Source organism: Parambassis ranga, chromosome 13, assembly GCF_900634625.1.
Source record: "Parambassis ranga chromosome 13, fParRan2.1, whole genome shotgun sequence".
Taxonomy (NCBI): domain Eukaryota; kingdom Metazoa; phylum Chordata; class Actinopteri; family Ambassidae; genus Parambassis; species Parambassis ranga.
In genome coordinates, this window is record NC_041033.1 from 6,544,449 (window position 1) to 6,560,498 (window position 16,050).

General features: G+C 41.6%; 2 protein-coding genes across 2 annotated transcripts in view; both read right to left on the reverse strand.

Annotated features, from left to right (window-relative positions):
• The window catches only part of igsf11 (immunoglobulin superfamily member 11), an 85,607-nt gene extending 75,727 nt beyond the window's left edge, over positions 1-9,880 (reverse strand). The window contains exon 1 of the mRNA XM_028419422.1: positions 9,294-9,880. Within this exon, the coding sequence (XP_028275223.1) occupies positions 9,294-9,354 (61 nt within the window). The 5' untranslated portion in view covers positions 9,355-9,880. The remainder of the gene's footprint in view (positions 1-9,293) is intronic.
• Positions 9,881-13,002: 3,122 nt separating this feature from the next.
• Positions 13,003-14,562, reverse strand: LOC114445050 (protein PXR1-like). The gene is made up of 4 exons (XM_028419992.1): positions 14,475-14,562; positions 14,273-14,355; positions 13,940-14,140; positions 13,003-13,279 (listed from the first exon to the last, which is right to left on the reverse strand). Exons 1-4 carry the CDS (start codon positions 14,488-14,490, stop codon positions 13,274-13,276), a joined length of 306 nt encoding a protein of 101 aa, XP_028275793.1. The 5' UTR covers positions 14,491-14,562; the 3' UTR covers positions 13,003-13,273.
• Positions 14,563-16,050: the final 1,488 nt, after the last annotated feature.

Here is a 16,050-nt window from a genome sequence, read left to right on the forward strand (position 1 = left end):
ACACAGTAGATGTGCAAATGTGGTCATAAAGGCACAAACACTGAATCTTTGCTATTGTTACTTTTAATGTCGCATTTTCACAACTCATCGCCGGACATCTCACGCTGTTGCAGGCCCCCTCTCTGTATGATGCCCTCTTGCCATGGCACACGTCCTTGTGGTGTGTTAAAAAACTCAGTAAAGTCTTTCCTTATAGTTTAGTGGGCGGGCCGTATGAGGAGTTCTGCACACACGCGTCTCGCGGAGTATGGTACCTCAGTGCGGAAAAGACCTTTTTTTTGTATCTCTTACCACCTGTGGAGCGCGTTCTCCGCTCTTTGTCTCGCGGAGTATGGATCCAGCTTAAGGGTTGAAGGGGCACAGCAGCATATGGCGCCCCCTGATATCCATGCCCCTTATATTGTTGTTGGACTAACACTGCCTACGTGGTCGCCACAAGAAACAAGTCTCACAACAGTGGGCACCTCTTTTTTTTCTTTTTTTAATTCAACCTTTAAAGTTTAGCATAAAAGCTACAAGTTTCTGTGGCCATCAGGTCATCAGGCTGAAAGCAGAGTGAAAGTTAGAGAAAATCAGAGGTCACAAGATGCTAAATGTCCTATGTGTCAGCTCAAGTTTAATATACACCAATTTTTGCTTCCAATTAATCAGGCGTCTCTACTATCAGCCTTAACAGTACATTGTAGAGGTTGTCATGGTTACTGGATATTATATATGTAGCTTTAAGGGAAAATGTTATTTTTTTATCCATGGACCTGACCCAGTCACATACTGTACTTTTACTTCACTAAGGAACGGTTGGACCTTTAAAATAAACTCTTCTATCATCCAGAAGCTAACAGCAAAACCTGATATAAATGCACGTTGTTTTCTATCAGTTCTTCTCATGACCTCTGTGTGTTTTCTTGAGTGAAACTGTAAGAATAGTCATTGTCAGGTCATGAAGACTTGATCTTTTGTTGAAGTACCACAGGAATGATTGTTGATTGTTGACAGATTGTTGTTACAACTGCTGAATTCAACACTAGCAGTAGGTTCTCTTAGCCTTAAATGTATACTTTTTACTGACATGTTCCTCCTCTATACGTATGTCATGTGAAAAAAGCTCTGTTCTGTTGAGTTTCAGAACAGATATGTGTGCTGTCACACAAAATAAAGCACACAATTTCATTTCAAATGGACGCTGCAAATTATATTTTGAGAATATGATTAGATTTTGAGCTATTGATTTTTAAATCTGATTTTCCACCATTGTAGGGAAGCAAAATGAGCACACAGTATTAATAGATCAAAAAATTAAAACGAGTCCCACGACAAAATAAGTACAGGTTTCTTTTCCTTTGAAAATCACAAAATCTGTTCAAGAGTCCAAGACCCCCTACTTGGATGCTCACACTAGGACACTGTATGAGAAATTCAAACAACAGAATATTTTACAAAGACTTATTTAAACACTACTGTTCTACAGTGGGGAAATAAGCCAACAATTAAATACAAAGGTTACATAACCCAAAAAGACTTTGAAGAATTGTGGGTATTTCTATATGTTTCAGGCCTGAGTTGTGTGTGTGTGTGTGTATGACAGGATGCACATATATGAACACTTCTTTTAGTGTGGCCATACACAGGTACACAAAGACATGTCCGTGTGACGCTGTATCTGAATGTGTGCAAGTGTTAAACTATCTAAGTCTGTGTTAAAGTCCCACCTGGTGCCCCCTCCTGTTATTTTAGATACAAAAGAGACAATGTTAGGGTGAAGTCTGCTGTAACAATGCACAGATGGGATCCCTCTCTCTCTCGCTTTCTCTGTGTGTGTGTGTGTGTATGTGTGTGTGTGTGTGTCTAATGCGCCATTCTTCCTGGCTGTTCAAATGTATCAGATCTGACATGCTCGTTCGTTGTCTGGAAGGACAGAACAACCGGGGACCACTTTCCAGTCTCATCCTCATCCCTGGAAAGTCTTTTGTGCAACGACAGAGTGTGTGGGAGGACAGAGCAGTAGAAACCGTGAGAGAGAGGCACAGACACAAAATCAAGGGTGAAAAAGAAAGACAGCGAAACTGGGAAACATGGTAACGTGAAGTTTAAAAAAAAAAAGCAGACAAGGGAGAGAAACGCAGAGGGATCTAGGTCAGGATAAAGCGAGGGAGAGAAGTTGGACATGTATTTTGGAAGAATGACACCTGAGAGACAGCGCATAGGAATAACACTGGTGTGAGAGTGAGGCTCCAGGGTACCATACAAAGGAGGGACTAATAATGAAGCTACGTGAAGCCGCTGAACAACCTTTCCTACAGGGAGCCGTTCAGGCAGTTAACACACATTTACTGAGAGCCAAAGTGTGTCACACCCGGAGCACACCTTCCACTCCTGCAGGGATGTCTCATTGTGGTGTCCTCACTAAACAGACAAAGTGGGAGCTTGTACATGTGTTTTTTTGCCGACCTAGCACAAAGACTTTGCAGGGCTGGATGTAGTGCAGTCTAGATATTTGGATCTTGTGACACTACATCCTGTTGTTTGTCTGTGTTGTGTAGCTTTTACATTCCAAACAGAGTTGACTGACTTTGGACACACTTCAAACACTAATAAAAGCCTGATTTAATCAACTCATTCTTCCCACTAAACCTGCATTTATGGCCTCTTCTGAGATCCTTAACACAATAATGGCACCAAGAGACCACATGAGCTCAGACTATGTCTCCATTACAGCTCATCCTCACAAACAAAAATAGCAGTAGTGGTCGATTGTTAAAACCAATGACATGAACCCGTGTTTATGTAACTATGTGACCTCTTGTGGTCCTCTGTTTGTGTACGCCCAAACAACCATATAAACTCATCTGGGAAGTCAGTGGCAATTGACCTATTCTGTTATATCTGGATCAATTACACCCTGTGTAGAATGGTAGCAGGTAATCAGTGTGTAAAATGACATCTGCTTTTGTTTTATCTCGATAAAGACTATGAATATGTTTTAGCTCTGCTGTGATCCGCAGTGTCAGCCTGCTTGCAGATCTCAGCTTTTTGATTGAAACTTTTAAACTGTCTTACCACACTGCCGCTTTCGAAAAAGTGCTAAAAGGTAGTCAGGATGCATGTTGAGGGTATTAAACTAGAAAGAAAGCACAAATAAAACAGCACTTTTTTCTTTACCCCAACAGCAAGTTTATGAATTACCTATGGCAGTGAAAAGCCCTGGGCATATTTAATGCAGGAGAATCTGTCCCTTTTTTCCCCTCTTTGCAGTATTCTGCATTTTTACTCCATTAGCAGCATCTGAGTGCGGACAACCTTTAGCGTATTTATCTCATCTTCTCACAATGACCATGCCATGGTTTAAATCATCTTTAAAGAAATGATTTCACTAAAATAGCATGCATAAAACATGAGGAAGGAAATCTCTTCAAACGCAGTTCGTTTTGAAACCACATCACATCTGAGACCTGCTTTTAAAAACTCAGAGGAGAGAAGTGATTTCTGCCTGTGCTCTCAGCCCAGCACCTAACTTTAAAGGTAGCCATTACAGAAGTGCACAGACAATCTATCAAGAGCGACAATTTACAAAATTACAATTATTCATACATAAGAAATTACCCACAATGTATTTCTAGGAACTGCACAATTATCAAGAGGACTGAATAAATCACTGTGCATTCCCAGGATCAGCATCATCTCTCAGCCTGACAGCAGCTGGTACAGCCCATAGCTTCATCAAGTGCTGTAAGGTCATTTAGTCACTGTGGAGATCAATTAACAATCAATTTCAAATTAGTGATGCAAGGCCACTGTACTCCGGGGAATATAGTTGAAAATACCTATATACAGTCCTCGCTTCAGGACACACTCGTGTCAGGAAGCTTTGACCTAAAAGCACCCACAGCTGAATCTCCATCCTTCCTCTCAGCTCACACTGTACATGCAGCTCTAGCTACCACAACACAATAGACCGGGAATAGACTGCCTGCTTTCCCCAAAGGAGCAGTGTGGTTTTGCTTTGTTTTGTTTTTTTTGTACCGTGCTGTGAAGTTGAGAAATGTAACACCTTAGCTGTATCATCGTCATCATGTTTCCCGAGCCTGTCCACATCCTACTTAACCAACGTGTTCAGTGGGAGGAAACACACAAAATAATCATCTGTGCTCACAGATCAGATTATTAGAATACCATTATTATTCTTATTAATACTCAAACAGCACAAAATTCACCCACACTTAAGATATACAGTTGTCTTTTTGCACTGTGTTCCTGTACAAAAGAATAAACTACGGGGAGCCTTGTGAAAAAAGTCATTGTTAAGAAGACGAAGATGCTTGGTGTTACTCAAAGTTAAGGATGGATCCTTTCTAGTCTGCATTTCTACAATGCAATGACATCAAATCCAGCTGGAAGAAAGCTCACATATCAAAGAAAACATTGGGGGGGGGGGGGGGTCAAGGTGCAACAGTTGATGATCTATCCTACTAATAAACCTAGAAGACAATCTGACTGTGAAACCTGGAGATTTGCAATTGGTGGATCTAATGAGGTCATTACAGTCTGGGGGAAAACCTTGATCCTTTGGGATCGACTGTAATTTATTTGCCAAGGGAATAAGAGGGTCTGAACACAAACATGGTGCCTGTTAGCACACACTTGTGGGACTAATGTGTGCACATGAGCATTTCCTTCGCCATTGATCTGAGCTCATAAAGGCTTACAATGATAAACACAGCAACTATTCTTGGTAATACCAGAGATCAGGTTAACGACCCTCCGGCAGTCAGTGCCTGAAAGATCTAATATATCACACACACAAGGAAGGGAATGGTGTGGGAGGATTTTTTTGTATTTGAATTATCCGTTAATCAACATGGATTGTTGGAGACATGAAAGTTTGCCTGGAAGACAGAGGAAAGAGCTCTGTTTCTGTCAGGTGTTTGAGGATGAATAAAGTGAGGAAAAACTTTTAAAGAGCAAAGTGTAGGCTTTGGTTGGACTGCCGTTTCAAAAGAGGTTTATATTGTTACATTCTGGGATGCTGGTGTGATACTCGGCAAAATCCTGTGATAGGGCCTGCAGAGAAACACAATACATTTTCTGTTATGTCTGTGGAAAGCCCCAATTTGCAACTGCTGTTTGGGCCGCTGGTTCACACACACATGACTTCACTCAGATTCACTGAATTGAAGAGAGCCTCTTTGTTCATTTAGAGCTTCTCACAACAATCACCACATCAACTGTTAACAACAATGGGGTTTTTTTCAGAATTTTAATTTCTCATATGACTTAACACCATGTAAACACCTTTTTTTTACCAAAGAGCGGTCACCTCAGTGATGTATCTGCGTGTACCAGACATACCCTGAGTTACTGATGTGATGAGCAAAGGCCCTGTCAAACCTCAAGAGCCAGCAAAGCAAAACTGCTCATTTCAAGAGGAGGATCTTCGGGGCACCACGACACGAGGAAGACATCTGCTTTAAATATGTATAAGCCCTGGGCTCATCCCGCACACGTACACAGCAGAAAGGGAAATCATGCTAAAAGATACACTCATCTGAATGCTACAACCTGTCACAGTATGTTACAGACTGAGATACGGCTACTCTCCAAGCAGCTGAGCCTGATCATGTTTTGTAGGAGTCGGATTTTGTGGCTCAAGCACAAAAACAACACAAACAGTCTCTCTTTGATTCACTGATGAAAAGGCTTTAATGTCACATCATCTGAGTAGAATGAACTTGCACCAGAAAGTGAACGTGTTTTTAAATGACATTTCAAATCTAAAGCAACTTTGACAAGTGCACTGCCTCCTGATGTGCATCTGTTTTGATAAGTGACACCCAATTTCCCAAACATCCCATTTCCAAATGCAACATAACTGATCACACTGCTGCATCAACAGCATCCTTCTCCCTACACGGTCATGATTCACTCATGTTTCGCTCTGATTAAAGGTACAACCAACCCCAAATCCTCAAAGCCCCAAACCTCCAAACCCCCAAACCTCTGTGAACCGGCCACATCAGATGTTTGCCCCAGATGCTTGGCCAACTGCCGTGCAGCAGAGCAGCCTGTGTGGACACTTTGGGGCCTAGTTTTAATGTGTGCTTAAGAGACCAAGGGACCGGGCAAATGCTGCGCTCTCTCTCCTCCAAATATCTGCCCATCATTTATTCATTTACACTCCCAGGATGGCCGCTGCTGCCATCATCCGAGGACCACGTCGTCTGAAGTTCTCTGCGCCACTGTCGCTCAAACACACACGCGCACGCGCATGCACTTTGCGAGCGGTCCCAGAGGTCTTTTAATTTTTTGAGAAGCTATTTTTAGTGAGAAAAATAATCGAGGTGGAAAGTTCCATCTGTCCAACACTCTTGTTCCAGCTGCTCCTTTTTAGCAGCAGGCGGAAAGAGGAGGGGGAGAAAAAAACACTATACTTATCAGATAAATCTGACACAGACAGGATTTTTTTTAATCATATGTATTCTGGATTAGCAGGAAGCCAGTTGCAGTCTGTGACCAAAAAAAAAAAAGATAAACTCTGATATATGTAAATAGGACCAGGTCTTAAGCATATTTTCTTATTATTTGATATCATCTCACATAAATTCATTTTTTGAATGTTATTATCATTTATGTTAAATTAGACATGCGGATAATTGTCACTTTTTGAGAACTTTTTTTAATCATTGTTTTATTTGAGACATTTTCAAATTCAACTGGAAAACAGAACAATGTAAACAACACAAGCCGGGGTTGGTATGTAATTCCATGGCAGGACTTTCAGCAGAGCCTCAAAGGTTAACAAGCTCACAGAGGAACCAGAGAAAAGAATGGGTCTAAGTTCAGCTTTGATGCAGACACGAACGCCCTGAATGTCAATGAGCTTGAAAAATCACTCCATGTTGTCTTTTATTTGTGTGTGTGTGTGTGTGTGTGTGTGTGTGTGTGTGTGTAAAATGTTCGAATTCTTGAATCCATATATTCTCACTGGACTCCTCATTCCAAACATGTAGACAGTGGGATTGAAACCCGGAGGCTAATCTGAACATTTCTGTGTATGCAAATGTTCTATAAGAATTGGCTATGGAAACAACCAAAACAAACAAAAGCAGTTGAAAAGTTCAGAGCCACCACCTCCGCTTGAATTTAATTTGCTGAATTGATTGATCCTCAGGAATCGGTCCATGCCACACACACACACATACACACACACACACCCTTGAGGGTTGTTCTAGGGGTGGATCATTAAAATCGGGCCATCGTGAACAGAGCGGCTCTGTGTTGGTATCTCCAGGGGTGTTTGCTGTGACAACAGCTGAACCAATCAGTTTATTAGCATAGGGCCTCCACTGTTTATTCACCAACTTTGAAAAAAAAAAGAAAAAAACTTCCTTTAAAAGCAGATTTGAACAACCCAGCTTCTCTAATGGGAAGATGCCCGTTTTCTAACTAAGAAGAGAGGATTCAATATTTATGTGTAACTGGGGAGCGGTGATGGCTGAAGAGGACACGACATGTCCTCTGATGAGTGCTGAAAGTACGAAGGGCCCAGCCATGAACTCTGCCGTGACTGACGCGTGTCCAAACTACTTATGAATACTACTTCCTTTTGCCAGGCACAGATTTTTCCAAAACTTTCCACTTTTCACTTTCAAAAAAAAAACATGGTACCTACGCTACATCCACAGCTACAGACACACACTGACCACAAGTACACTGCCTGTAATTAACATGTGAGATGAAAAATGACTCCTCGTGCAAAAACCCAGAACAGCTCAGTGTCCGCTGAACTGATCAGATCAATCCAGTTACAATGTCTGATGAGCAAAAAGTGGAGGTCAGTACACACAGCCAAAACAAGCAACCACAATCAATACTGACTTCACTGCATCACAATTTATTTATAGTAACACTGGCAGCTCCCCACCAAGACGCATGAGGGGAGAAAGAAAAACTGCAGCTCCTTTCTGAACAAGTTGGCTTGTTAAGAAAGCTCCTGAAGTCACAGATACATGGTCTGAAAGTCATGTGAGCGCGCTCAGTTCTTTGAGGTAGAAAAAAATGAACAACCAAAATCTTTCCTTTTTTTTGTTTAATCTCCAACCATTTTTAAGGCCCAAGATCCAGAGTGGTAGAAAATCAAATTGTGTAGTATACGTGTGTGTGTGTAACATTGAGTGAAGCTGACAAGACACCACACATATCCACTCAGTGCAGGGGTATACGGCTAAATAAGCAAGCAGCGCAGTGAAACACCTGAGCAATCACGAGTAAATTCAATCTCACACAATTGTTCTGTCCAAATTGACATGTCAGGCCCATGTGTGCATTTGTGTGCATGGTTGCATGGTTCAGTGGAAAAGCTCTTTGTGTCCTGACATGAGGCTCTACAGGGACTTGGTCGACATTCAAGCATTTCTCAGCTCAGCTCTGACATTTTGCTGGTCAGGATTTGTATATGAGTGCAAGAAAAAGTTGAAGATTGTGTGACATTTTTTACTCCAAACTTTAATGTATTTAGCAGCCTAGAAATTAGAATAGAGGAAGCTTGTCAATTTAATTTCTTTTTTTTTACTTCAGGAGTAACTGAACTAAGGAGTAAAATAAGGTCAACTCTTTCCACGGTGTAATTCCCATAAGGAGAATTATGAGAACGTACACTGATGGTTTTCCTGTAGGGCAGCCTGCTCTCCTGGGCTGCCTGGTCATCATACTTCTCGTTAATCGGACGGATTACCAGCGCAGCCCTCCACCGTCTGCTCCGTTTCTATTTCAAACACAGCAGACACTCCCACTACTGTACCACGTTTTATGAGTATTAAAAAAACAGTAATTGTAGACGTCATGTTGTGTAAGACACGCACACATATCAACATATCACACACGGCAGAGCGCACGATGGACAAGATGCAAGATGTGCACAAAGACGACATGGCGACTAGTAACGGGGGGAAAAGTAAATCGGAGCCTTAGTTTTGATGGAAAATGCCGGGGATTTGTCAGCCTGATCCAAACATACAGTATTAAGAAAGGGTGGGATCAAATGGCTGTGGCACGCGCTCTTGGAGAGGTTGAGCCCGTGGCACAATTTAATTCCAGATACATCTGTTTCTGCATTACTGATGCTGCTGATGTATTGTAATACTGATTTTATCCACGTGATGGGAAATCTGTAAGCCGTCAGTAATATTTTTCCAATGTCCCATTATTATTATTATTATCATCATCATCATCATCATCATAGGGCACGGCGCGCATTGCGCGTGTAGAGTACACAAGTTTCCAAACGTCACCCAACTTACCCTCCATGCAGAAAATGACCATCCAGGCTATCCATAGGTCTGAGTTCTGAAACTTCACCATGGTTCGTAACTGTTCAGTGACCGGCTGTCAGTTTATGCCCACTGCCTCCTTCTCTGAAGAAATCTCAGCTCCGCTCACTATTACCTTAAAGAAAAGTAACTGCTCCTTGTGATGGCATGGGATATGTAGGAAATCGGGGGTTTTACGCAGCGTACACGCTCCACGTTTTCCAGAAATTATGCGAAATGTCCAAATGTGTGTCCAACGTGAGGAAAATGTACAAAGAGAGCATTTCTATCCTCCTGTCTCTCCAACGAGCGTTCTACTTCTTCTCCTTTCCTCCCGTTCTTTGGTAGGTATTGGTCACTCCGAGACAATTTTTATTTTCCAAGAAATCTCCATTCAATTTACGCACGCTTGTGAAAAACAAAAATCAATGTCCACCTGCTCGTTTTCCCCCAAATCTGCCCACTGTCGCTGAAAGTGACTTAAAAGCAGATCAGGCACTTTCCCCGTCCGCTTGGTGAGTCTCTCCAACGCGTCTTGTTGCGCGCCATGGTTTCTCGGCTGTTCTGCTGCAGCTGAGCGGAGCTCAGAGCAAGTCAGACAGCACGGAAAACAATGGCACTTCCGATTAGTGGTTTCCAAAATAAAAGATTCAATGTAAGATGCGCTGAGTCGCTAGAACTTCATGCCAAAAAGTTCGGAAAAAGAGGTTATGGAGAATATTATAAGTTGTTTTACGCAACACATTTTAACGATATGGAAAAGGTCACGGTGTTAAACCATCAGTCAGGGCGGAGACCCCTTCTGTCCTCTAAGATACGCAGACATGTGCCGCATACAGTACTTTTTAACACAGTTTGATATAATAAGAAACAAAAGGCCAACTAACAGCTTACTTTGAATTTAAATCATGATTTGTTTGTGTAGTCTAGTATGCCTTTCCAGCTACCAAACGTGTCTGTTACGCTGAAGCGAAGGCACAGGGATATCCAGTATAGTCAACCACATGAATTCAGCTGGATTTTATTTTGTAAGGAACAATCCTCTTGCCCTGCTTCAACTGTGTGTGTGTGTGTGTGTGTGTGTGTGTGAGAGAGAGAGAGTGTGTGTGTGTGCTCAGCAGCTGATGATTGAGTTGAGCTGGAGCCCGGCTGTTGCTGGGAGACCGCTGACGCCAGACGAAGGAGAGAGAGAGCGAGAGAGAGATAATCGTGCCCCCCTGCGGTGCCTCGACAGAACGACCGATAGAATAACAGAACAGACGAGCACAGACTAGAATAGAAGATATTTATAGTAACCATATTTCTATGTTTTAATTAATAGTAGCCCACAAATAATGATAATAAATAGGCTCTTTGATGTTGTAGCTGTATTAGGCCCTACAGTCTGAGTCACTGTCATAATTTGTAATGTAAATATCAGTGCTGTGTCACTGCAGCACAGAAATAGCCTGCAGTCTCACCTGAGTGAGGCTCAGGTGAGACTGCAGAGATGCAAATCACATCAGTGGTGCACACACACACACACACAAGCTGCAGAGTTTTGCATGAAAAGAAAGACATCTTAAAGCATTCAGTGTTTCTGCATAATGGACCGTGGCTGGAACCGTTTTTTTTTCTCTATATATTTATACAGATGATATAAACTCAGAGAGGCTGAAGGCTAAAAGAACTGCTCTGTGATTAAAAATAAGCTACCAAGGAGACTGCATCAAACCTCTAATCACTCTGATCCACTGATCACACTCACCTCACCACTAAATGACTGCTTCTATCACTTCTACCTCACAGGACTTCCACATGGATTCACAGCATCCAAACATCAAAAGACATCGTGGTATGACTTAAGCAGTTCTGAATTTTCTTCCCTAATTTGTTTTTTTCTGACTTTATAAAAAAAAAGAAAATCAAAGGGAAAGTCATGATGGGGGCAATGCAGCCAAGCCTTCACACATTTAGCTGCCACAGCAGACAAATAAAGTGTAAGTTAGAGCTTCCTAAGAATGCCCCGCGGGTTTCACGTCACTCATTTTGCTCATTTTGCACTTCCTTTCTCTTTTCTGCCCTAACTTTAAACTTCCCCTCAGCTTTTTTTTTTTTTAAAGGTACATGTCAACCTCAGTGATATTCATGTAAGTTGCATCAGAGGCACAACGACATGCAGTACACTGGGTCACATCTTAAATGTTTGAAGAGGTACACAAGGTTTGGCATTATATACCTGAAGCAGTTTTTTCCAGTATCACTGGAAGGCAGAGTGGCTTAATGCAAAACCTTCTGAATTAAAAACTGAACGAAAGTTTTGTTTTAGTTTCAGATTTCCTCATCTGATATACTCTCCTGAATCATACAATTGATGTAAAACACATGATAAATACCTGCTATCATGAGGATGTAGGCTACCAATTCATCAAAAAAATGTTGTAAAGTGTCCACTGATTTTTCTCCTCAATATCTCCTTACAGTTTAAAATAAAATAAAGGTTTCAACATGATGGATGGGTTAAATTGGGCTTCTTCTTCTGCAGCCCCGAAAAGATGCATGCTTGATTTATTATTGATTCCTTTCTGAAACTGCTCCATTTTTTTTCCTGAGCCTCCATAAAAGATTCAAAAGACCTGAAGGAGATCCTCGATGCTAAGCGTTGTAATTCCCCTCTCCTGACAGTCAGTTCACCACAAGTTGAATATTGATGTCAGGTAAACGGGTGATCCTCTGTTGTAGTGCTGGGTCATGTAATATTTCAGTTCTTCTTGGCTGAGAGCATTCACCTCTGCCCTTGGATAGCCTATTATTTTACTGTTGGATTAAACCAAGTGCAATCCCTTTTTTAAAATCCTTTTTTTAAATTCTGTAATTGTATTTAAAAAAAACACAACTATCCAATAATTGTAGCTCCATCTTGCAAAACTACATTAAAACTATATTGGCTCCATCAGAGGGGCCCACTTGCAAACAGCTGTTCAAACCAGCACTGACTTGGTGTTAAAAACAATGATTTTTGATCATCACTAATCCTTAGTCATAACAATCTAAAAGCACACATATAATAATAAACATATTGGCAAAGTTGATCACTTACGTGTTTTAGACGTTATCCTCCAATCATCTCCGATCATCGTGATAAATAAAGAAAATCCGGAACTTGCTCGAATTGTCACATTTTGTAGTTTTCATCTATATCAAAGTAATCCAGGGGCACCGGTGTAAACTTCAGCGTGTGCAATACAAAGATGGACGGGCATTCTGCCAAAAAGTGCACCGATAAAAGGCAGTTCGTACTTTGCACCTAGCATTTAGTTCAGAAGCATTAGAGCCCCCTTCTGTGCAGTTATAGTCGACCTAAGTAGTTTCTTAGATGCTTCAACAGCTGCAGTGCTGGATCACACCTGTAGTTCAAAAAACAGCGTGCTAGGAAGCTACTTCCGGTTTATGACCGCTCAGCATCCGAATCATGGGAACTGTAGTTTAGCGTCGAATCCGTTTTTTTAATACACTGATAGATACAACATAAGGTCTCAGCAAAAAAGTTATTGATGGCTCTCAATGATTTATTACATTTATTACATTTTTTTTCTGTCCCTTTCACCAATATTGCCTGACAATTATTTTGCAATTAATGACAAACAATATTAACAACCTGTGTTTTTTTTTTTATGTAGGCCTATTATTGTAATGAATCTTAAAAAATAAAACTTCCATCTTCAGTTTCAAACTTTATTTGACCTAAACAGTAGAAAACACTGCCATCTTGTGGTGAAAACATCCCCAACTAAACAGAAACACTGATTGGATGCATTTGTTTGTTGTCAGGACATCTACCTGTAGGAATTATCAGATTTGTTTACCCAGGACCAGTATGTTTCACTGTAAGGACAATTCAGTACACACACACACACATATATAAACACACTGTCCCTTATGTTATTAGACACAATTATAAAGAGACTAACAGTCCGGTCCTACAGGAAGCATCAGTCCTGAAATGACAAGAAGGACAAAGCTGTTACTGCAGAAAGGTCACATGATTTATTAAAAGATCATCTTAAGTGCCGTGGCTGCCATCTTTAATGAATGAATGCTTCTGGCAGCCGCGGGAGCACCAAAATGACAAGCATTGGAGCAGGAATGCTACAGAGTCAAGTCAGGCCATGACAGGTCTGAGTGTCATGTGTTCATTTTGACAAAGGTGATAAGAGAATATCTCTTTTATGACTCCCCTGTCTGACCTGTTCCCCTCCCATCCTGGGGCGGGGATTGCTTCAGTCATTTGCATGTAAATGTGCATCTATTCACACACATGTTCAGCAGGTTGTTCTTGTTTTCTAAGCTTAAAAGGTGGAACAGATAGAATGGAATGTAACAAAATTTGCAAAAGTCAAAAATGAACCTGCAGATCTGGAAGATAACCAACACATGCGCGCACACACAAACAGAGGAGGGCGTGGCGTTTTCAGATCTGATTACAACTGGCACTGCAGGTAAATCCTGTTGTGGATGTTCCATGAACAGCAAAGAGCTACAGGTGTCAACCTTTGCACCAAGGTGTGACAAGTACGTCACCTGCTGAGCTGCATTTTATTTGTGTTTTGCTAAATCCTTAACAAATTTAGAAACTGAGGATGCATCTGAGGGCCTACCTCATCACTGCCGGAAGACGAGGAACCTCCACCCTTCTTTCCCTTCTTCTCCTTCTTCTCCTTCTTATCCTTCTTATCCTTCTTCTTTTTGTCACCATCTTTACCCTCCTTGGACTTATCCTTGGACTTTTCTTTGTCTTTGTCTTTGCTGTCAGACTTGTCTTTACTGTGAGACTTGTCCTTGTCCTTGTCCTTGTCCCCCTATGAAATTGCAAAAAAAAGAGGTTACTCACTGATTGAATCTAGAACAGGTATACCAAGCACATAGCTAAACGATACAGCTTATTAACAGAAGACGTTGATGTTGGAATTTTACACACGTGATGCTCCTACCTTCTTATCCTTGTTTTTGTTCCAGGGGAAGTTGAGCTCATCCTTCTGTGCTTCCTCCTTCTTCACCTCTTCGTCACCTACAGCTGCAAAACAGACAAATGCTATAAGTTGCAGATGTCTTTAGTCTGAACAGTCATGTCTTTATGTAGAGACTGTAACATTCATTGGTTTTCTATGCATTAAAATGTAAATTGGACCTTACCTGCTGACAAATCCATCCTGACTGCTTTTCGTGTGCTTCTCCAAATGTGTTGCAGCTGACTTCAACAGCCTTGTTGTAGTTCTCAGGAAATGCCACACCTGAATTACATGATCTCACCAAACACCGCCTCCAAACCCTGCCCCCTGTCACCTGATAGGATAAGTGAGAGTCAGTGGGAGAGGCCCCGTAAAGTGAAATATTACCATGGATCTTAAACCATGCATTGTTTTGCATTATAATAATTGTATCCATTAATAATAATTCTGTAGTGTGTTCCTCCCACATTCTAAAGACGTGCTTGTTAATTGGTGACTCTAAATTGCCAGTAGGTGTGAGTGTGAATGGTTGTCTGTCTGTATGTTGCCCTGTGATGGACTGGTGACCTGTCCAGGGTGTACCCCGCGTCTCACCCATAGATAGCTGGGATAGGTACCAGCCCCCCCCCCCCCCCCCCCCCCCCCCCCCCATGTCCCTGCACTGCAGGATGAAGCAGGTTCAGATAATGGATGGATGAATGGAAATCTCCTGAGTGGCAGAGCTGCAGCATTAATACTAAAAGTTAAATTTAGAAATGATATATGAAATAATAATGATGGATTTATTAAGTAGGTACTTAAGTAGTCGTATTGGTTTTACAAACATCCATCCATCTATTATCTGAAGCCGCTTTGTCCCTTTTTGCTGTGAGGCGACAGTGCTAACCGCTGCACCTTTTACAAACATTTATTTACTTAATAAAAGTTACATAGACTCCTTCTGTTAATGCATAATGTATGTATGTTTATTATCAGTATTATTATTATTATTATTATAAGGAGAATAAAGTGGCAACAACAACAGAATTGAAACCATACTGTTTTATTCCTCAAATCAAACATTATGAATAATTTCATGTGACTGTAATGTGACATATGAGTCTAGCTTAATTAAAAAAATCATTTTTGATGGTCTCCCTCCACATGCACACATCACCCTCTGTACCCAGTAACCTCTCTACCAAAAAAAAATCTTATTCTAACATCTTATTCTACCCTGCATAGTGAGTGATCATTTTTATTAAGGCTTCTGGTTTCTTTGTTTCTTTCACGTGACTTCAGCTCAAAGCCTCCTTGGACTCCCCATCAGAGACTCCATTGGGCTGACAGGTCTGCGGATGTGGGTCCTGTCTCCTATGATGGTCAAGGAGGTGGAGGCAGAGGGTTTGGAGACAGCAGAAGGACTCTGAGGGTTCAGGTTTATGACAGGTTTGGAGGGGAGTGAGGCGTAGGACACGACAGGAGCGCCGCCTGGCTTGGAGCTGCTGCCACTTGGAGCAGACAGCCCACTGCCACCTGGGCCTGGAGTTCCCGTGTTTGGCTCCCCGCTGTGTTCGCCATCAGGGCTTTCCTGGAAAGAAACCAACACCAGCAGCCCACATGAAAGATACTATACATGGAAAGTATTTTTACAGAATGCATATCAAAACCAGACTCAGTCTTCTTCTTTCTCAGCAGGGTTCGGTCACATTTAACAGATGTGGAGCCTAATCCAGTACAACATCATTTACCTTTTCCTCTTTCTTCTTGTCTTTATTTTC